The sequence below is a fragment of the Pan troglodytes genome, chromosome 2 (genome assembly GCF_028858775.2).
Source record: "Pan troglodytes isolate AG18354 chromosome 2, NHGRI_mPanTro3-v2.0_pri, whole genome shotgun sequence".
Taxonomy (NCBI): Eukaryota; Metazoa; Chordata; class Mammalia; order Primates; family Hominidae; genus Pan; species Pan troglodytes.
Genome location: NC_086015.1, coordinates 76,784,726 through 76,808,454, shown reverse-complemented (window position 1 = coordinate 76,808,454; position 23,729 = coordinate 76,784,726). Strand labels below are relative to the sequence as shown.

Below are 23,729 nucleotides of genomic sequence, written 5' to 3'. Positions count from 1 at the left end.
CCAGTGAGAATGCAGTTTGCGATTATCCTGTTATATCATGGCTTCCAGATGGAGAATTGGCAAAACCTCCACATGCCTGTTTGCACACACACTCACACACTCTCACTCTCACTCACATATACAGACTATTGCTTGTTACTTTTTATTCTGGGAAGTAATCTAGTTCTTTTGACTTTCATTGGAAAAGTAATCAGTTCTATGATTGCATAACCAAAAATAAATTCGATTGCCTTGACTTACACAGGAATCAATTACCCAAACAGTTTTAGTAGGTCAGAATTGAAATTGAGACTTAATTTTTATTCATTATCACTCTGACAAGAAATAGTTTTATCAGCTGTGTTATGATAGTAACATAAAACTTGAAGTAATACACTGGAGGCCTCTGCTAAAAATGAACCTGAACCCTCTATGTACCATGTACAGTGTGTTCTGTGACTAATTTGGGTTGTGGCTAGTTAGTGCTAAAACTGAGGGCTGGGTTGTCTAGAATTTGTGCCAGAAGCTGTGGAGATGACATGTTCTGGATGAGAATCGTCACCTGTCTTTGTACAGGTGGATGGCACGGGGATGCCATTATTGCCGCTGAAGAGGCTCATTTGTTTGAACACCCCATAATTTAAATAAAGGTAGCTCTGGTTTGGCATTTAGTGTTTTCTAAGAATGAATTCATGCCTACTTATAATTCAAAATGCAGTCACAGTGTTCACACTTTTTATTATAAAGGTCAGTATAGTGTTCCATAGTTGAAAGTAATGAATAACCCTGGCTCCAAAGAAGGATTGATCTTAAATGGAATGAGCTTTCAAAACCAATGTAGGAATGCTTCAGAAACTACAGAATATTTCATTATAACTGATTGACTAAGATCTGAGTTTTCAAAGAGCCAGGAATTTGCCTCATGTGACTTCACAGTAGCCTTTACAAGGATTCTTTACTAGGCCTTTGGCTCTTTTCAGGTTTGCATTTCTTCTCATTCCCTCCCCTCCTCCAGAAGACTGTATGTTTATCTCTGGAGGTTGCTGTTCTGTTTAATCCAAACTCTTTAAGGGCAGGAAATCCTGCTTTGCCCCTTAAGTACTGTTTTAGTGCTTAACAAAGGACCTTGCTCTCCTTGGATCAGTCATCTTGGGGCACATGACTCCTTTTTTTTCCCGTCTCTGTCTCTTCAACTTTTATTGCCTCTGTTCCATTCTTTTTGGAAGAATGGGTAAAGTTTTTCATGGGAGCATCACTTAGTTGCTGTTAGTCGATTAAAAATAAAAGTAAAAGAGAAAAAGCAGATTTTCTAATGTATCTTCAGAAGAGTTATTCTTTTTTTTTTTTCCTTTAGACAGAATTTTGCTCTGTTGCCCAAGGCTGGAGTACAGTGGCGCGATCTTGACTCACTGCAACCTCCGCTTCCTGGGTTCAAGAAATTCTCATGCCCCAGCCTCCCAAGTAGCTGGGATTACAGACATGCACCACCACGCCTGGCTAATATTTGTATGTTTAGGAGAGGCGGGGTTTTGCCGTGTTGACCAGGCTGGTCTGGAACTCCTGGCCTCAAGTGATCTGCCTGCCTTGGCTTCCCAAAGTGCTGGGATTACAGGTGTGAGCCACCGCACCTGGCCCACTCAGAAGAGTTATTCATTTTAGAAGTGACAAGTCGTAGTTTAATACTTGATCATACATTATTTATGTAATTTAGTGAGTGTATTGTCTACATCTTATTAACGTATAGAAGGTATTCCTTACTTTACTTCCATTAGAAGGGTAGGATGGGATGGGATGGAAGAGAAACATCAACTTAATTTTTGCTTTCACTTCCCCCTTTGAGCTCATTCTGTGGGTTCTTTTTTTTTCCTTCTTCTTGGATGGAATATATATCCTATATATATCATATCATATATTTGTCTCCTATAATATATATCCTATAACTTTTTCTATCACTTTAGATTTTAAAAAAGTTCTTTTACCACTTCTAGTCACAAGAGGAGTCTAATTTCAGTGCTTAAAATGTCCACTTTGAACTTCATTACAAAAGAAATTCTTCCCTTCCCCAGCTGGGACCTGCCTGAGGGTGGGTGACCAGCGGCAGGGAGGAGGACCCCTTTCACTTTGGCAGGACATACCACTTACCTCCACTCGGCCACCCCATGTTGCTCTGTCCTGCTTCTTAATGGAAGCCAGACACCAGTCTTTGTACTCTCCAGTTGGTATCTACGGTTAAAATTTCCAGGGTAAGCAGGTTGTACTCTCTTAGGGCCTCTTAAAACCCCTTTTCTCTTGGTTTAAGGTAACAGAAAAGCACCTCCTTCCTGCACCCACACCACCTTTATCCGTGGACATTTTTTCTGGACCTCTTTACTCTTAAGCTCCTGAAGGTGAATATTTGGTGAATGAATTACAAATCATTTTTAGTTTCTCTCTCTACAAGTTCAGCATAGAGAGGTTAGCATCTCTTTAAAATAAAGGGATACTTGATACCAGTTATTTTCTTTGTGAGCCTCATTAGAAAAGAGTCAGAGTTCTGTCCTGATGTGTTAATAATATGTACAGGTGGATGGCACAGGGATGCCATTATTGCCACTGAAGAGGCTCGTTTGTTCGGACACCCCATAATTTAAATAGAGGTAGCTCTGGTTTGGCTAGTTTGTTAATAATAACCACAGCTGCGTGTGTTAGCTACCTTCTGTGTGCCAGCGCTAGGTTCAGTTCTTTAGATACCATATCTCATTTTGCTCATATTGCAGTCCTGTGAAGCAGGCATTACTATCCCCATTTGGCAAATAGAAGACAGGCTCAAAGAAGTGAAGTCAGTGGCCCAGGGTCTTACGGCTAGTAGGTGGGAGAGCCTAGATTTGACTCCAGATCTGTGTAACTTAGAGTCTGTGCACTTATATATATTGAAATAGTTATAAATGAAATTATATGAAGCCTGGAATTTGCTTCAAAATAGTCCAGAGTGGGTTGTGGGAAAGTGGGTGGGGTGTAGCTGAAACAAGGTTGGCTACAAGTTGATTGCTGCCTGGGTGATGAGTATGTGGGATTCATGATACTGTCTTCCCTATTTTTGTACATGTTGTGATTTTCCTTTAGACAAAGTCTTTTTTTTTCCTTAAGTCTGGACTCTTTACCACCATACTACCAAGTTTCAAATTTGAATTTATCCACCATTTTGTGGAAAACATGATTTCTATTAATATTTGGACAGTTTTCTAAATTTTTTTGGCTAATAAAAACGTATACAATTGTTCTTTCTATTTGCTGTTTTGTTTTTAAGGTTAATAGAAACCTACTTTCTAATAACATGTGAAGTCTGATGAATAGTAGCTACCTAGCAGGTAGTAACCCAAGAAACAGCCTTCAGGAGTTTAGTTGTTGTCCCCAATTAAAACCAGGTATTACTTCAGGTAATTAATAGCCCTTACTTATCAATTATTAATTGGGCTCAATAAACAAATTTTCAGAAATTACTGCTTTACTAACCTCTTCCATAGATAAAATAACACAATCAATGAGAAAGGAAAGAACAGCTATGGTACCAAGCACAGGGCTTGTGACTGATCAATTTTTTAAAAGAATAATGGATGTTTAAAACATTGAGGTTTGGCAAGTGTATTGTATGAGCTCCAAGTTTGGAGGAGACCTTAAAGGTGAATTTCTTTTTAATATTTATATTTTATTTATTCCAGAGTCAGTTTAGCAAATGACTTTTAAAAAAATTGAATTGTAGAGGAGATATTGCAAACTCGAAAACTAAAAGATGAAATCACTGCCATTTTCCAGTGTTGACATTTATCTATATTTAACTTCTGTAAGTTCCCAGTTCTGGACATTTTAAAGAATTGTTAGGCCTTTTAATTTTTACTCTTTAAATACATTGTATGAAACTATTTTGAGATTTATTCAACAAGTATTTGTTGAGAACCTGCCGTGTGAGGCTGCTGAGCTGGATCCTGAAGATATAATAGTTCTAATGGGGGCACAGGGCACAGAATTACACAACTACCAGGGTTTTTGAAAAATTGCATTTGTAATAAGTAGCTCAAAAGAGAAATATGGAGAGTGAAAATATAAGCCAGGAAAACTGACCTACATTTAAGTCACTGAAGACATGTAACTTCCTACTGTGGGAGCCTCTGCCTTATTTGACCTCTAATTCTCAGCTCCTACTAGTTTCCTAGCACCCTCAAGTACTTGTTAATTGCTTGATGAGTTCATTTATTCATTGATTTGTTCAACACATATTTTGAATGTATGCCTACTCAGGAGCCAGTCCATACAAAGCACCCTGTAAATATAAAGAGCAATAGAAAAATAATTTAGATGTGTGGGCTGTATTTGGGGACGTGTTCACTAGCCGGGGAGCGTGTTCACTAGCCGGGGAGCGTGTTCACTAGCCGGGGAGCGTGTTCACTACCTAGGGAGCTAAGATGTCCATCAGTAACATAAAATATATAGTCAGCCGTGGTAAGTGCCTTACAAGAAATGTGGATTAAGTAGTTCAAAAAAGAGAGAGACGACACATTTCACTAGGGGTCAGGGAAATTTTCATAGAGGCTGTGAGATTTGAATTGGGACTTGAAGGATGGAGGGAATGTTGTAAACATTGTGAGTAAACCATGTGAGGAGGTTCATGGGATAGTGTAGTTTCTGCTATGAAAATGTGTTTGTTGGAATTAGATGATGGAAAATCGATATGCTATCTGATGCTGAGATTTGCTCTACAGCCTCTAAAACTAGTTGATAGTTTCTTTCCTATCTGAGTTAACTGGTCACTGGAATTTATGTCTCTACTTTTTAAATATTATTGCTTAATTCCCTGCTCCTCACCCGGGAGATTGTAATTCCTTGTGTTTTCTTCCTCCTATTCTAAATTGTTCTTGCTTTTTTTTTTCTGGCTTAATTCCCCATACCAGTTAATGTTTCTAAGAACAGAACAATCATAGTGCTCTCAGAAACTTTAGCGTGGAATTAAAGTCAGATACTGAAGTAGCATTTGTACCTGTTTTTGCTGACCATTTTACATACCAACTTATCGAAGAAAGTAGAGAACTTCAGAGTACAGCAGGAGTTAACTCCTGGAAACCATGAACTGCTGCTGAATGTTTGAAAGGGAGAACTCCGGATTCTCATTCCATGAGGCAAAGTGAATTCTTTTTACTCTTGTCTCTTCCTTGGAGTACAAGTCTATGTTCCCAGTCTCCTAAATTAGTACATTCTTCCCATTCATATGTATTATTTAACCTCAGAGCATTTGCGGGTTTATACTTATAACCCTGTATAGAAGGATATTGTGTATAAACGTAAACATTAAAGGAAAGAATATCAAGTTCTAGTCATCTCCATAGAATCTCTTTCCCCCTAATACTTCTAAATATTGTTAATCACCGAAAATGTTTAGATTGCTCTCATGGTAATTTCTGGGTTACATTTGTATAAAACATTCTTGGTTCTCTTAAAATACACCATAGAGGGAAGCATTTCCCATATGGCTTACAAATAATAAATTGCCTTTTAATTGCCACAAATGATGAATAGCTTGTGGTTATTTGGCTTCAAAAATATCACTTAAAATATTTTAAAATGTTAGTATTCTTTGAAAACTGGAGTTATATAGAAATGCTTACTGATGGGTGATGGCTTCAAGTCAGCTGACCTCTTAAATATTACATACAATTTAAATCTACACTATATTTTCTGTACTATTTATTTTTGTTAATTTCAGCAGTTTCTGAGCTGAGCAGTGTAGAAATCCCTAGAACTTAGTTACATGGTTTGAATGTATGGCTTAAAAAAAACTTCTATAATTAGTGCCTCTTTAAATAAATTTAAAGTCAGTTTTGAGATTATTTTTATGGATCTGAATTTTTATGGAAGTAACTTTCTATAAGAAAATAGCAGCAGAAAATTGTATGTATTTAAGACAACTTTGGGGGAACAAAGAGAAAACCTTCTATTTGACCCTAGTGAATCAAAGTCCTATTGTATATTAATACTGAGGCCTTGATGAAGTGAATTGAATAATACTTTATGTTTTACCAGGAATACATGTAAGAATTACAATTATGTACCACATAACGACTTTCAGTCAGTGATGGACCACATGTACAACAGTGGTCCCATAACATTGTAATACTGTGATATTACTGTGTCTTTATTTTCTTATTAATTTTTTTTGTTTTTCTTTTAATCAGAAAAGAGCTGAAGTATACCGTATCTTTTCTATGCTTAGATATGTTTAGATACAAAAATACTTAGCATTGTGTTACAATTGCTTACAGCATTCAGGACAGTCATATGCTATACTGGCTATACCATAGCCTAGGTGTGTAGTGGACTCTACCATCTAGGTTTGTGTAAGTACATTCTGTGACGTTCACATGACAGAATTACCTAATGACGCATTTCTCAGAACATATCCAAATCATTAAGCAACACCTGATTATATAGGTAATTTAGAGTTTCATTTCATTTATTTTTTAGGGACAAGGTCTCACTCTGTCACTCAGCCTGGGGTACAGTGTGGCATAATCATGGCTCACTGCAACTTCAAACTCCTGGGCTCAAGCTATCCTCCTGCCTCAGCCTCCCAAAGTGCTGGTTTACAGGTGTGAGCCACCATATCCCAACTTAAAGTTTCTTTAAGTAAGAAGTTAATGTTGGAAAATAACAAGTGGCAGATATTTATTTATTCAGCAGACATGAATCAAATCTATTCTCCGTGCAAGGGAGTATAACAGAATTGGTGAAGAGTTACAAGGATATTTATGACTTGGTCTTAGCTCTTAGGGAGTTTATTGTGTAATAGGAATGATAGGTCAAAAGATAAGGTACAAAATGTAAGTATTTATGATGAGAACACATGGACACGGGCAACAACACCCATTGGGGCCTTTTGGAGGGTGGCGGGGGTGGGTGGTGCGGGAGGAGGCAGAGGATCAGGAAGAACAGCTAGTGGATACTGGGCTTAATACCTGGGTGATGGGATGATCTGTGCAGTAAACCACCATGACACACATACCTCTGAACTTAAAAGTTCAAAACAAAAACAAAATATAAGTGTTTATAATATAAGATACAAAGGGGAGACTCCCTTAAAAAAATACCTTAATGGACAGGTATGGTGGCTCATGCCTGTAAACTCAGCACTTTGGGAGGTAAAAGTGGGAAGATCTCTTGAAGCCAGGAGTTTGAGACCAGCCTGGGCAATATAGTGAGACCTTGTTTCTAGAAAAAAAAAATGTTTTTTAAATTAGCAGGGCGTAGTTGTGTGTGCCTATAGTCCTAACTACTTGGGATCCCGAAGCAGGAGGATTGCTTGAGCCCAGGAGTTCGAGGTTACAGTGAGCTATGATCATGCCACTGCGCTGCAGCTTGGGTGACAGGGTAAGACCTTGTCTCTAACAAGAAAAGCAAAAAGAAATTACCTTAATGGCCATCCACAGGCCAAATCCATCTTGTATTGCCCTTGAGCTAACAATGCTTTTTACATTTTTAAATCGTTGAAAAAAAATAATATTTTGTTACTTGGGAAAATTATTTGAAATTCTCATTTTAGAGTCCATAAATAAAGTTTTATTGAAACACAGGCTCATTCACTTACATATTGTCTATGGCTGCTTTTGCGGTAAGATGACAGAATTGAGTAAGTGCATCAGAGATTGGCCTGCAAAGCCAATATTTACTTTCTATCTCTTTACAGAGAAAATTTACCACCTCTGCCTTAGGTATGTACATGGAGGTTGGAGGGGAGCCCTTTTGTAGGGAGCCGAGGTCTTTGGCTGCTTGCCATTCCAAATAGTGGCCAGCATTGAAGTAGATCATTTCAGCTATTTTCTCTCGCCTTCCCACAAGGTGAGACTTAGCTGATCTAGTTGGCTCACATTAGAGTAGGCTTCTGTACATTAGGAGAAGCAAACTGAGATGCCTACTTCGCCAAGCAGGTAAATGAATAAGGATGCTAGGGTTTAAGGAAATAGAGACTAATGAGGCCTGTGTGAACTAGAGAGATACATGGCTCGACTGTAGCCTACTGTTGCTGTGTGAATATATAGTATTGCCAGTCTTAAAAAGAAGTAGAAAGTAAAATGGTCTTTAAAATTTTTTTAAAGCTTAAGTATGAACAAAGAAGTAAAGTAATGTAAAATCACACTGTAAGAGCCATAGCATGTCTGAGAGCCCAGGTCAGCCTGGGAGGCCCCCAGTTTTCAGTCTCTGCTCTAAAGCAAGCTAAGTGCCAGCGTGTCTTTCTCATACCCTCTTGGACCTGCCAGTTTTAGCTGCAGTGAAGGCTTGCACCAGGTCTTTGCTCCTTCAGTCCTAGCTTGAGACTGAGTCTCAACCTGATACAGGTTCTAAGATTGGGGCAGGCAAAGGAGGTAAGAGATGTCCTGCATTGTCTAATGTAGTTAACACCAGAAAGCTTTTTTAAAAAGTGGATCCCCTGCCTCTCTCTTGACTACTTTGTATTGTTACTCTTGTCAGCCAGAGCCTGGTCAGGGTGGAGGAGATGAGTGATAGGATTTCAGTACCTCCAGTACCACACCTCACTCTGACCCTGACAGAGTGCTTGTTAGTAGTGGGAGGAGGGATTAATAGGGAAGGAGCAAACAGCATAGACCTAATGAGTGATATATAATGGTAGTTACTAAAGAATGTGTAGGATTTAGAAAAGAAGATGTGGAGGAGCGGTATTCCCTGAGAAAGTAGAAGGCAAAAAAATCAGAAAAAGGAATATAAAAGAGTTCCATGTCCAAGAAAGGGCAAATTCCCATCTGTCTGGAGGCCAGAGGTGTGAAGGGGAATGGTAGGATAAAGGTAGAAACAGTGTGCTGGGACCGGGCTGAAAGGAGCCTGCAATGGCTTGCTGATGAGTTTGGGTCTTATTCAGGGAGGAACCACTGAAGAGTTTGGCATTGGAGCCGGTGAGAGGCTTATGAAATTAGATTCATCTGGCAGCAGCACTTAGGATAGAGTCATTGAGAAGGGTGAGGTTAGTGGGCATGGAGAAGAGAGGAGACTTATTCTTGCCTAGACCCAAGGTAGTCTGGGGACAGACAGTATGGTCTGAACTAGAGTTCTAGCCACGGCACCGAGGAGGAAGGAATATGTGGGCAGGTGCTTCACAGGTAGTGGGGCAGGGACCAGTAATGGGAGTGCCAGGGCTGATCCATACTACCAGTTGTCCTCCTTCCCTTTTCATATGTAAAGTACTTACATGTTTGTTGTCTCATTTAATTTCCATAGCAATTCTTAAGAATTTTTTTTCCAATTTATCCCTGTGGAAACAGATTCAGATTAAGTACCGAACGGTTAAGAAGTGGTACCAGAAGCAAGCAAACTCTGGGCTGCACAGCTGGTCCACAGTGGAACTGTTGGGATTGTTACCATTTTTACTTCGTGAGAAATTAGCTAAGAACTGCATAAGATTATTTATGTGTAGCTTTTTAATGATCTTTCCTTGGCTTTTTAGAATTGGGGAACACAGTTCTAAGATCTTAATTTCATAGTCAAAATTTTCATGCATCCTTTTCATATAAATTAAACTTATATGTAGAGATAAATATCTAATCAGCTTTACTAAATTATATTTATTATCCATTGATTAAAATATAAAGAAGCATAGCTCAGTTCTACCAGTGTGCAGACCATTTAGCAGAAAGCAAACATATTCACTGAAACACAGTGAGGGTTTCAAAACGGTTTGGTTTTTCTCCTTTTTTACCTTGACATACTTATCAGTACTTGAGATCACCAAAATAAATTCATCAGTGGTAGGATTAGGTTTAGGTTTGTTTTTTCCTTTTATGAGCCATTTGAGATATCCAGCTGTCTTTCTTCCTATATACTCCCTATTTCTTCTTTCCAACCTCATGCAATTTTAGTTTTTTTCATTTTGAAATAAAACTAATTTCAAAGAATTAGAACTCTATTAAGTGGTATCTGTTGGAAAAAAATGAAGTGTAATTGTTTTAATTAAAACCACAAAGGGCATTGAAATACATACTGTAATTCTTAAGATGGAAAAATTGAATAAAAATTTTACCCACAAAATTTTGAAGTTTTCTATGCCTATGGGTTTTTTAAAAGTTCAGGTTTAGGTTGCAGCTGTTTCAAAGAGCTTTTTTCCATGCATCTTCAGCTTCTTAATCTATTTTTCTCCTTACTGTGTAGACAGAGATTTTTTTTTTTAATGTTCTACCTTGAACTTGGATGCCTCATTCTTAGTTGTCTGAAGAAATTGAAATTAGTCATGTTACCATTATGTAGTTTTGATGACATCTGGTCATGTATTTCTAAACTGAAACAATCACTGTTTTGACAAGTTACTTAAGAAAGAGGACAGAGTCAATGTCAAGGCTGTCCTTTCAAACGGGCACATCTTGCAGGGATTGTTAGAGCAGAAAAGGCAAAAAGCAGCCTTGGGTTAAATTTATTATTTGAACTTATGGTGGTACAGTGATGTAATAAAGTTTGTACAGCTACATTCTTTTCTTGTCAGGGAAATATATAATTAGGGAAGGAGTAAACAAATTGTATATGCCACATTTGTCATGATGCAAATAACTTTAAATCTGTAGACCACAGAGATGTTATAACTAGTACATGCTAACTGAGCAATTTGACTAGGTGTGTTTAAAGTTAGATTCTTTGTACTCCAGACTGGATTAACAACCAGCGTTTATTGAACAGGATCATACAATTTGCTGGACATTGTTCCAGGCCAAGGAAGAAAGATGAAAAGTCATGTCCTTTCCTGTCAAGGACTTCATCACACATGGTGATAAATACTGACAGTGGATTTATTGCATAGTGGTTGAGGGTCAGACAACTTATTTCCAGTTCTGATTCTTGCTTCCTAGCTGTGATCTTGGCCAACTGCTTCATATCCTTGAGCCTCAGTTTTCTCATTTATGAAACAAGGAAGAAAGTACCTAACTTGTAGGGTTAAATCATGTAATTATATGAAGTATCTGGTGCAGAGCAAGTGGGTAGCTCCTAATTACTTACGTCTGTTTCGTGCTGCTGTAACAGAATACCACAGACTGGGTAATTTATAAAGAACAGAAATTATTGGCTCATGGTTCTGGAGGCTGTGAAATCCAAGATCAAGGGGCTGGTGAGGGCCTTCTTGCTGTATCAGAACGTGGCAGAGGGTATCACATGGTGAGAAGGCAGGCAAGAGGTTGAACTGGCAGCTTGAAGTCCTAATTGTCGTTAACATTCATGAGGGTAGAGCCCTCATGACCTAAATACCTCTCATTAGGCCCCATCTTCCAACACTGTTGCATTGGGGATTAACTTTCCAACAGATGCTTTTTGTGGGGTGCATTCAAATGGTAGCACTACTGTAATAGAGGGGTATGTCAGGTATATGAGGGAACCTTAAACCAGCTGGGGGAAGAGTTAGAACCCTGTTTCCAGAAAAAGTAATGCCTGATTTGAGACTTGGATAGATGGTAAATTATGAGTTGAATTGAGGGTTGTACATTCCAGGCAAAGGGGACATCTAAAAAGTACATGTTTGCTTCATGTTAATTTTGTTTGCGAGTATACAGATAATATATGTAATTTTAATAACAATACTTTTTAAATGGATAGGACTATAAGTTTGTGCTAAAAATAGTAATTCATTGCTTCAAGGCTGTGTTTCTTAATACAAGTCAAAAATTGAAGCTTAAATGGCATCTGAGAAATTTGAGGATAAAAAAATTACATAGACCTAGAAGCCTTCTTAATGCTAAATTTAATGTGCGTGTTTGTGTTAATTGCTAGGGATTTGACTTTATTCTACTTCCCGATAGGGCCTGGTATTAAAGCAAATTACCCCACTTTGGTTCTCTTAATTTAGATTAATTTGACAGAATTTTTCTTCCTTCTCCCTTTTTATGGTCACACGACATATGAAAATTAGTGTTAAAATACTTCATATCTGTTTTGATAATATGGTCTCATCAGAATCCCAGAATTCTAGCCATTTTCTAGCCAGGTATCTATTATACTAAGTTATGTATTTTAAATGATAGTAATGTTGGCTGTTATTTTGAGATGATTTTACAAATAAAGACCAAGCAGTGCTTTCCCTCAGGTGTTTTGAATAACCACTCTTTTTTTCTTTACTTATTGTTTTAAAATTATTATTATTTTTTTTTGTAGAGATGGAGTCCCACTGTGTTGCCCGGTCTCAGACTCCCAGGTTCAAGTGATCCTCCTGTATTGGCGCCTCCTATAGTGTTGGGATTATAGGTGTGAGCCACCAGGCCTGGTCCCTTTACTTATTTTGGCCTCTTGTCTTGATAAGGACAGATATGACATTTGATCTTAGCCAGAAGGCCAAGAAGCAATTGGCTTCTTGTCTTGGGTAACTCAAAACTTTAAAGGGCAGAATAGATACCCAGAAAACCACAGCCACATAGCTGTAATGTACCAGCAGTTGAAAAGAAATTTAGCTCTTATTGTATAGAATTAGCAACTTACATTGTTTTTCCGATGCTGGCTTTTAGCCAGCAAAAACATCCACTACCCTGATCATCTCCTAGAGATGGAAACCATTTCTTATGTGCCTCCAGCCACGAGCTGGTCTGTCAGTGAAAGATTATTCCCAACCCTGCTCTCCTAATAGGAGGATTTCAGGAAGCCAAGGGATTCTATTTAGAACAGCTCAATCTTGTCTTTGTATTAAGATGTATTAACCTGAGATGCCACTTCTGTCCAGACAGGAAATCACATTGTTCTTAGTTTACCTTCCCTTTAAAGGAAAGCTGGGGAATATGTTAAATCCTATTTACTACCCACCTACTTATTACTGTCATCCATATTTTCTTTATCTTGTCATTACGTTTCTCTGTGTTGTCATTAGTCTTTCCCCGAAGTAAAACATTCATGGCACTTGTCATTTGTAATACCAGGATACTAGGGTTAAACTGCTTTCATGAGTGAACAAGAGTTCTTGGTCTTCGAGTCATTCTTCCATGGATAGGGTTGGCTTACTCAACCAAGTCCATCCTAGAGAATCCCTAACTCTTGGGATTTAACGTCCTGGAGAGAGCTGTTAGTGCCATTTTGTGGTGCAAATAGTTACCGTGGTTACTGTGCAAGGCACTGTTTTTTTTTCCTGCTTTGAACCAGGCAGTGAACTGCCTAAAAATGGTCACTTTCCTGCAGTGCCTTTGAGCAGAAATGATTCTCTTGGACTTAGGCCTTAGCATTTTTTTATGCCCATATCGTGTATGATGAGCCCACGACTGGATAGATCCCCACAGGAACCGTGTACTTTGAGTCCCCATAGGCTTCTGGCCACTGGCCATGTGACAGCCTGGAAGAGGGCCAGATTTTTCCTTTGCTCATAGCTGCTAGATAAGTGGCTGAGGGTCTGATAGAAAGAGCAGTCAGTACAAAAGAGACTGAAAAAAAAAGCCCAGCCACATGCTTGTTGAGTCTCCTGGCTGTGATGCTGTAGTCATCTACGGTGACATAGTCGGAACAAAAGAGATCAAGTGCGACCTCAGAGTAACAATGCATATTGTTGGGAGGAGAATAGTTTTCATGTACTTTTTATTCTAGATTGTCAACTGCAAGTAGCCTGGTTATCTTTACCATATTTGTCACATCACATACTATGAAAGTAGTTTAAGGCTTACAGTTAAAACACAGCTTGTGAAGAGAGCATGTAACTTTCACTTTCAAAACTGCCTTGCAATATAATTTTTAAATATTAATCTAAATATTGCTTCTCAGTTGTTTAAAAATATAATTTAAAATGTGAATTCAAATTTGTAACCTTCATTTGTCAATTTTTCAGAGTTTGGCTGTGTAGTTGAACGTGTCTTAATTTTTGTTAAACAAATAATGTTTCTTGTGGACAATTTTGAAAATAGAGGAAAGTATAGAAAAGAATAAACAACTGTACTCCCACATGTAGAACAATGCCAGGTGCATGATGGGCTCTCACATATTTGCTCAGTGGATGTAGAGACAGATACTGTTAATATCATTTGGGTATATATGTCTAGGATTTTTTATTTTTTATTTTATTTATTTTTTGAGATGGAGTCTCGCTCTCAAGTCGTGCAGGCTTGAGTGCAATGGCGTGATCTTAGCTCACTGCAGCCTCCACCTCCTGGGTTTAAGTGATTCTCTCGCCTCAGCCTCCCAAGTAGCTGGGGCTACAGGCACCTGCTATCATGCCCGGCTAATTTTTGTATTTTTAGTAGAGATGGGGTTTCACCATGTTGGCCAGGCTGGTCTTGAACTCCTGACTTCAGGTGATCTGCCTGCCTCGGCCTCCCAGAGTGCTGGGATTACAAGCATGAGCCATTGTGCCTGGCCCAGCATTTTTTAAATGAGTATTAGTCTTTTTTTTTTTTTTTTTTTTTTAAGAAAATAGGGATCAGAACATGCAAATACAATGTAATTTCTTCTCTTTAAATTAAAAAATATTTTGACATTTCTTATTTTTTGTTATTTGACATTTCTTTTGTTTTTGAGACAGAATCTCACTCTGTTGCTCAGGCTGGAGTGCAGTGGTGTGATCTCTGCTCACTGCAACGTCCACCTCCTGGGTTCAAGCGATTCTCCTGCCTCAGCCTCCCGAGTAGCTGGGATTACAGACGTATGCCACCATGCCCGACTAATTTTTTTATTGTTGTAGAGATGGGGTTTCACCATGTTGACCAGGCTGGTCTCGGACTCCTGACCTTAGGTGATCTGCCCACCTCGGCTTTCCAAAGTGCTGGGATTAGAGGCGTGAGCCACCATGCCCTGCCTGTTATTTGACATTTCTTTTCATTGTTATTCTTATTTTTTTTGTGATAGCTGGAAGATTTAAATTTGCCTGTGGCCTTTAGCAAGAGGGCAGCCTCACTTTAGGCATGTCTGGTAAATGAAGCTGTATATAATTTTATCAGGTAATGGCTGCTGTGGATCCTCATTAAATATGTGACCTTAACTCCATACCTTTTTACATTATGATCTCGGGAGTAGGGTCCTTTATTCCTACTGCCCACACCTAAGTTTAGAGACGTTCTCACTCAGTCTGTCCAAGTGCATTCTTCTCTTCCTCCTTGTTAGTGTCTGATTTCTACCAAACTCATCTGCTTATTCTCCTTTTTTTCCTTACATGAACTCTTTGCTCTAGCCAAATGGTTTTCTCCAAATCCTGCATTTTCTTTTTCTCTTTCTTTTTTTTTTTTTTTTTTTGAGATGGAGTCTCACTCTGTCACCTAGACTGGAGTGAGTGGCGCAATCTTGGCTCACTGCAACCTCTGCCTCCCCGGGTCCAGTGATTCTCCTGCCTCAGCCTCCCGAGTAGCTGGGACTACAGGCGTGCACTACCACGCCTGGCTCATTTTTGTATTTTTAGTAGAGATGGGGTTTCACCATGCTGGCCAAGCTGGTCTCGAACTTCTGACCTCGTAATCCGCCTGCCTTGGCCTCCCAAAGTGCTGGGATTACAGGCGTGAGCCACCACGCCTAGCCCCAATCCTGCATTTTCTGTTAACCTGTTTATATTAGTAAAGTGTGGGATCTTGAGAGAGAGTATTCTGGAGGTGTCACACAGCAGAGAAGCTTATTCAAGTTACAAGAGAATAGTTCGTTTTTCCAGTAAAGACTTACGATTGATATTTAAAACTTTTAGTACTTCTAAAACTAACTCCTTCCCTCTGCACCCTCCTTCCTCTAAAAAGAGAGAGAGAAGGAAAGCAAGAAAGAAATTAGTTGGCATATGCTTACTGTGACATTTGTCTTCTCTGTGGCAATTAAAACTTCAAAACATTCTTACAGGTCAGTTGTTCCTTGATTCTTTGGGTAACATGGCTAGTGTGGCAAACATGGTTTCATCATGCCTGCAAATTTTGATTATATTTCCTCCTCCTTTCATCAAACCCTGCTCTCAACATTACCTAGTTTGTAATTAAAATAGGCTTGTGCTGGGGTGATCTACACTAATCATTTGACATAGTTAACCTGCGCCACTTTGATAAGCCATAGCACTGACCTTGCCTTAACCAAATGAACTTGACATCTTGTAGCTTTAGGCCTTCTAAGTGTTAGTTTCTCTTCACAGTCAGTCTAGCGGTGGAGCTTTCATTGACATTCTTCATTCATTCTTTATTGTATCTGCATATGAGGAAGCCACAAAGTTAATATTTTTTAAAAAGGTATAGACTCTGTTTTCAGACTTACTACCTACTTAGGGGTTAAAGTCAGTAATAAGTCCTTGAGTAATAAAAACGTTGTGATATAGACTGGATGAGGCAAGAACATACAGGTAGCATGGCACAGTGGGTAGCCTCTGGAGCCATTAAGATTGGAATTTAGATCTTGGTCCCTCAACTCAGTGGCCCTGTATCTTACCCATCCTGAAGCCTCCAGTTTTCCTTCTGGGAATTGAACAGGAGAGGTTATGGGGAGGACTTTCCCCATTTTGAGTTTCCTTTCCACTTCTTGGCAGCATTATAGTAAAGGACCGTGAAGACTAGGAAAGTCAGCCCAGAACTTCCCGAAGGAATGAAGACTGGAGCTAGACCTTGATAGTGGGCTAGGTCACATGGAGAAGGGAAAAAGGCATGGAAACAAGTCTGTAGAAAGAGCATTGAGAACATATGCAGGGAAGAGACTCCATGAAAGCAGTGCATTAAAAAATGTGTGTTTGAAGGGGTAGAGTCTGGAATCTGAAAGATGGGAAAGAAGATTCTTAAAATCGAGGCATGAGATGAGAATATGAGTGAACATAGGAGCTCAGGCAATGGCAGAGAAAGGGCAGATACAAGGAGCATCTCCAAGGAAAAATCATCAGGATTTGATGGGTGAGACCGTAGAATGAAAGAAATTTTCAAGGTTTAAGCTGGATGATTACTGTGTCTATCATGTATTCATTCATTCTTAGAACACTTAAATGGAAAACCTGCTGTTGCGGTGTTCTGTTCTAGGTATTGGGGATTAACCACTAAATAAAACAGAAGCCCCTGCTCTTTTGAAACTTACTTTCTAGTGTTAATTATGTTAAAAAATTTAGTGTCAGCAATTTTAGGATCTTGAGATGTCATCATCTAGCTCATGATTCTTTTATGATCTAAAAGTTAAATGGGAAATGTCGATGAAAGTGCATCCAGTATCTTCATGAACTCAGTATACAGTATTTCCGCGTTTCAGAACTGTAAAGATAAGAATGAAACTGTTAAACTGAAAATACTGAATTTCACAGATCAAAGAAAATGGTACTACTCTAGATGTAGAATTAATAGTTCACCTTATAATTAATAAATTTCAGGAAATATCATGAAGTTTGGAACACCTAGGGAATTGCTGAGTTGTAAAAGGCTCCTTTTGTAGACTTTGGTTGGGTTAAAACTAGGTTCATTTAAAAACCAGGAGGAAGTAGGTTGAACAAGGCTTTAATACTTGATGGCTTTTGTTCATGTGAGTTTTGTCAGCTTATTTCTGAAGTAGTGCTATGATGTTTTAGTGTTCAGTTTTCTTCAATTCTTTAAGGTAAAATAATTTGTTATTAGTAGATAACTCCTTGACAGAAAATGTTGACATAAGAAATAAAGAAGTTTGAAATTTAGAATACAGTTTTCCATGTTATGTTGAAAGCTTGAATTGGAAGAACATTATCTAATACAAATTATGATGCATTTAGATATTCATTTGGTTTAGAAAACTTTCCTGCCTTTCATTTAATTGACCTAGTTGTATTTCATAGCATTTTAATGATAACCACAACTAGTCAGCTGTAACAACAGAATATAAAGATTATATGTAATTCTTTTTTTTTTTTTTCGAGATGGAGTCTTTCTCTGTCGCCCAGGCTGGAGTGCAGTGGCGCGATCTTGGCTCACGGCAAGCTCCGCCTCCCCAGTTCACGCTGTTCTCCTGCCTCAGCCTCCCGAGTAGCTGGGACTATAGGTGCCTGTCACCATGCCTGGCTAATTTTTTGTATTTTTAGTAGAGACAGGGTTTCACCGTGTTAGCCAGGATGGTCTCGATCTCCTGACCTCGTGATCTGCCCGCCTCGGCCTCCCAAAGTGCTGGAATTACAGGTGTGAGCCACTGTGCCTGGCCAAAGATTGTATGTAATTCTTAAGGAAATCAGTAAAGGGTTTTGGACCTAATAGGACTCATAAATTTTTTTGCATTTAAAAATGTTCTTAAGAAATGATCAGGATTCTGAGCTGCTTTAGATATATTACCTCTCAGGGTCTGAATTTCTTTTTCTTAAGGATAATTTTATGTTTTTTCAATTTTCTTTAGGTAAAAGTGCAGTTTTAAAGTGTCTCCTGGATATTCACAAAATTTTTCAGGAAAATGACCCAGCGTACATACTGAATGATCTCTACATCTCAGACTACTGTGTGTGGATTCAGAAAGTCAAGTAAGTTTTCATAGAGTTACTTATGAATTTTTAGATGTTCACATTGCCGAAATACCTATTTACCCAGGAGGAAGAAAACGAAATAACCTGAGGAGTAAGTTGCGTTTTTTTTTTTTTTTTTTTTTTTGAGATGGAGGTTTGCCCTTGTCACCCAGGCTGGAGTGCATTGGTGTGATCTCAGCTACTGCAACCTCCGTCTCCCAAGTTCAAGTGATTCTTGTGCCTCTGCCTCCCGAGTAGCTGGGATTACAGGCGTGTGCCACCACGCCTAGCTAATTTTTTATTTTTAGTAGAGACGGGGTTTCACCACGTTGACCAGGCTGGTCTTGAACTCCTGACCTCAGGTGATCCACCCACCTCGGCCTCCCAGAGTGCTGGGATTACAGGTGTGAGCCACTGTGCCTGGCCAGGAATAAGTTTTAATGAGAAGGAAACCCATAGACCTACCAAACACTAAAAAGCAACTGGATTAACATGGGGAGCTTGGTGAATTTGCTTAGGGAAGGAGGTACACAGATGGTAAAAAGTTAATTTTATTAGAAAAAATTGGTATTGGTATGTCCTGGAAAACAGGTATTAAAACAGTTGTGATATTGATTGCCTTGCTATTGACTGTCCAGTATGAAATCTCAAGACTGGGTATCTGAACTTGTATCTGTATTTCACTTACAGTAGAGTGTGAGTGTGTGTAGATGTATGTGCATTCATGTTTGTGTGTGCAAACATTTTAGTATGCAAACTGCATCAATTGAATCCAGATGAGAGCTCTGCATTTATTGGCTAGCCACTGGCTTACCACCTGCAGAGCCTAATAGCATGATTCTTGATAACGCATGTATAGAAGGGTCTGAACACTCACAAATGAGCTCCAGCACTTGGTATATAAAAATTTTTTAAAGTGTTTACCATTGCGTCAATCAAAGAAACATAGTAGATTAACGATTACATTTTAAAATGCAGTGAATTTTTATTTCGTGAAGTTCTGTAGATCTGATTCTTATTAGACATGACAAAATTCCATTTCAGTAGCAAGAGGCTATTAATTAAGAATCTATAAATGGGCCAGGCATGTTGGCTCATGCCTGTAATCCCAGCACTTTGGGAGACTGAGGCAGGAGGATCGCTTGAGTTCAGGAGTTCAAGACCAGCCTGGGCAACATAGTGAGACCCTGTCTGTATTAAAAAAAAAACAAAACAAAAAACCTATAAAGGGAACTCTTAATTGGAATGACTCCTAGGTGCTATAGAAAATGATAGCTACAATGTCAATTGTGACTTAGAAGAAAAATAGTCTTGATATTTTTGCTACTGCCATGATTGATAAATAAATGCTTTAGTGTGGATTTTAATGTCTGTTTTGAATGAGCCATTATATGGGATTTATTTTTTATTTCTCTTCATGGGGGAGCAATTATATTGCAGAATGAAATATGAAAAAACTTGAGGCTATACCTGTTGTACAGAAAATGCTTAGGGATTGCTCAAGATAATGCCTAATAACATACAGCAGGTGGTGTCAGCATTTGTGTTGGAAATCTAGATTTCGCCAGATGGAAAATTGAATGTTTAACCCCTGAGGTCATAATGGCATGTCATCACTTCATTTGATCCTCCTGCTAATTGAGCTTATCAAATACCCTGCTGCCATTTCCTGTTGTTACTTTCATTTTCATAATAAAATTAAATGGGGATAGTCTATTTGTGTGGGTTTTGGTTTTTCTTTTTTTTTTTTTTTCTAGGAATGATGATTTTGTAAACATGTAATGAATATTGAGGTATGTGCCAGGATCTCATTTCTATGAGTGCCTGTTTCTCTCTTTGTGATATTCTTTATTAGCTAGAGAGAAGTTTATTTTTCATTAAAGTAGAAAGATATAGGCTGTCAAGTAGATGTAGGGATTATCAGACCTTCCCTGAAAAAACTTTTTCTCTTGGTTTTATGTTGTGGGAAATGAAGTGAAATTCTTAGGTTCTTTGTAATTGTTGTGCTAATAGTACTTTTAAAAAATGGGATAATGTATTGGGGAGTGAGGTAGGAGAGAGAAACCAGCAGGAACTCTTCAAATTACTTTGCAAAAGTTGTTTTTTCAACTTTACCAATTTGAACATAACTTTCTTTTCCCTAAACAGGCGTGTTGCTTTCAGTTTGTATGTTAAATTCTAACTGTAGCCCAGCTATTTTTTCTCTCTTTTGAAATAAAACATTTGTTTATCTAATTTTTATAAAAATTTCTAGTTTCATTCTTAATTTTACAAGCACAACATGATTGAGCTTTCTAGTATTTTCTTTACTGTGAACTTCTTAGGTCTAAATAATTCTACTGCAGTGTAGATCCATGATTTTCGTAAGTAATTTTTTCCTCACTTTTACCTTCTGGTTTATTTCTTCTACATATAGTTTATCAGTGAAATCTAGCACCTTATTTTTATGTTTGAAAAGAGCCATGTATTTTTCTTAGTTTAGTTTGATGTTTTTGATTATAATAATAAAAACTATGTAAGGTTTTGTTTGAAATACCAGGTAATTGCTAAATTCTGACTAGCACAAAAACAGCATTCCATTTTTACAGTCAGATATATGCTTTGGCAAAAACCTATTGAAACATAGGTAGCAAAGTCATTCTTACATTGAATCGATGAAGTTATAACAACATCTATTGTTACTTCTGCTTTCGTACTAGGTTTCCCTATGTTATTTTTCCTTATGATATCTGTGTCTTGTAATGCATATTTGCAAAGCTGAAAAACTGAAGCTCCTGGCCTCTCATTCTGAGTTACAGATTTTACCAATTGTTTTTCTGAAAAGAACGCTCCCTACCACCCTTCACTATAAGCTTCACTGGAAGTTTTGAGTGTGGTGCTCACTACAGCAAATGTTCTGTGGTTGGCAGCCTTAGAAAGTGATTTGTTTGAGGTTATATGTCTTATAAGAGATAGGTCGGGTCTTCTGGTTCCAGATTTCATATTTTTCAAGATATGCCACTTATGCAACCAGTTGTCTCCACCCATACCATGTGGAAGAAAAAAGATAAAAGCCCTTTCTTCAGAGAGATTTTCCTATAGGAAAAGGAATGAATGAAACGTCTGTCTTTCTCATGGATGTTCCCATAGCACTTGGTTGAGAGATCATTGGGCACCTCTCATGCCTGCCTTATATTGTAGGAATCTAGATGTGTATCTCTTTCCCCTCTAAAATGCTAAGGTCTATGTGAATAAGCACCTGTCTGGACCCATCACAGTTTGTGAGCACAATCAGTTTTACTCAAATTGAATGATACCTATTAGACTGGATTAAAGGAACGTTTTTCTTTTTTTTTTTTTTTTTAATGTAGCACTTTAAAAATATAAATCAATTCTAACTTATTTTTATTGGTATTTCAGCTACATATACAAGTTGCCCCATTCTTTGCTGGTGGGCTGCCATCAGTAGCAGTGATAGTTCTGACCCTCTGAAATTTAACAGTTCCATGATATCCAACCCTTTGGCTTCCATGGGCCATACTGGAAGAATTGTCTTGGGCCACACATAAAATACACTAACACTAATGATAGCATGGACCAAAAAAAAGATCCATGCATAATTTTTATGATATCCATCACTACAGATAAGCAAAAAAGTCCTTGCATTCAAATAGTTGGCACCTTTTTATATAAGGTGGGATAGAAAATAATGAACTGTAATACATTCCAGCTCTACTTCTCATTGACCGTATGACCTTAGCAAGTCACTTTGTCACTTAATCTAATTCAACCAATATTAGTATTTTGATATTTCCTGTATTTGTTTCTCATTGCATTTTTTTAAATATGTAACAAGTTTATTTATTTTCTTTTTTTTTTTTTTAGTGTTTATTGATCATTCTTGGGTGTTTCTCGGAGAGGGGGATTTGGCAGGGTCATAGGACAATAGTGGAGGGAAGGTCAGCAGATAAACATGTGAACAAAGGTCTCTGGTTTTCCTAGGCAGAGGGCCCTGCCGCCTTCTGCAGTGTTTGTGTCCCTGGGTACTTGAGATTAGGGAGTGGTGATGACTCTTAACGAGTATGCCGCCTTCAAGCATCTGTTTAACAAAGCACATCTTGTACCGCCCTTAATCCATTTAACCCTTAGTGGACACAGCACATGTTTCAGAGAGCACGGGGTTGGGGGTAAGGTTATAGATTAACAGCATCCCAAGGCAGAAGAATTTTTCTTAGTACAGAACAAAATGGAGTCTCCTATGTCTACTTCTTTCTACACAGACACAGTAACAATCTGATCTCTCTTTCTTTTCTCCACATTTCCCCCTTTTCTGTTCGACAAAACTGCCATCGTCATCATGGCCTGTTCTCAATGAGCTATTGGGTACACCTCCCAGACGGGGTGGCGGCCGGGCAGAGGAGCTCCTCACTTCCCAGATGGGGCGGCAGGGCAGAGGCGCCCCCCCCCCCCCCACCTCCCAGACGGGGCGGCTGCCGGGCGGAGACGCTCCTCACTTCCCAGACGGGGCGGCTGCCAGGCAGAGAGGCTCCTCAATTCTCAGACGGGGCGGCTGGTCAGAGATGCTCCTCACCTCCCAGATGGGGTGGCGGCGGGGCAGAGACACTCCTCAGTTCCCAGATGGGGTCGCGGCCGGGCAGAGGCGCTCTTCACATCTCAGACGGGGCGGCGGGGCAGAGGCGCTCCCCACATCCCAGACGATGGGCGGCCAGGCAGAGACGCTCCTCACTTACTAGACGGGGTGGCGGCCGGGCAGAGGCTGCAAACGTGGCACTTTGGGAGGCCAAGGCAGGCAGCTGGGAGGTTGAGGTTGTAGCGAGCCGAGATCACGCCACTGCACTCCAGCCTGGGCAACATTGAGCACTGAGTAAGCGAGACTCCGTCTGCAATCCCGGCACCTCGGGAGGCCGAGGCTGGCAGATCACTCGAGGTCAGGAGCTGGAGACCAGCCCGGCCAGCATGGCGAAACCCCGTCTGCACCAAAAAATACGAAAACCAGTCAGGCGTGGCGGCGCATGCCTGCAATCCCAGGCACTTGGCAGGCTGAGGCAGGAGAATCAGGCAGGGAGGTTGCAGTGAGTCGAGATGGCGGCAGTACAGTCCAGCCTCCGCTCGGCATCAGAGGGAGACCGTGCAAAGGGAGAGGGGAGAGGGAGGGGGAGGGGGAGAGGGAGAGCCCCAATGCATTTTTAAACCAGTGGAAGCAATACTGCACATACCATTCTGTAGCCTGTTTTATACTCATGATAATACCTTATAAACCATTTCCCTTTATAACATAATATCCATTACAGAGTTTTTTTTAAGTAACTAATTTATTCCTCATTATAAAAAGAGTACATATATGCTCACTGAGAAAATTTCACATTAAAACTGTATGGTTTTA

The 23,729-nt window shown here is 39.2% G+C and overlaps 1 protein-coding gene across 3 annotated transcripts in view; it reads left to right on the top strand.

The window, feature by feature from the left end:
- SHQ1 (SHQ1, H/ACA ribonucleoprotein assembly factor) overlaps positions 1 to 23,729 on the top strand; it is a 99,575-nt gene that overhangs the window by 37,487 nt on the left and 38,359 nt on the right. For all 3 annotated transcript variants that reach the window (XM_001141951.8, XM_063806013.1, XM_009445863.5), the window contains one exon: positions 18,244 to 18,364. In XM_001141951.8, the coding sequence (XP_001141951.2) occupies positions 18,244 to 18,364 (121 nt within the window). The remainder of the gene's footprint in view (positions 1 to 18,243; positions 18,365 to 23,729) is intronic.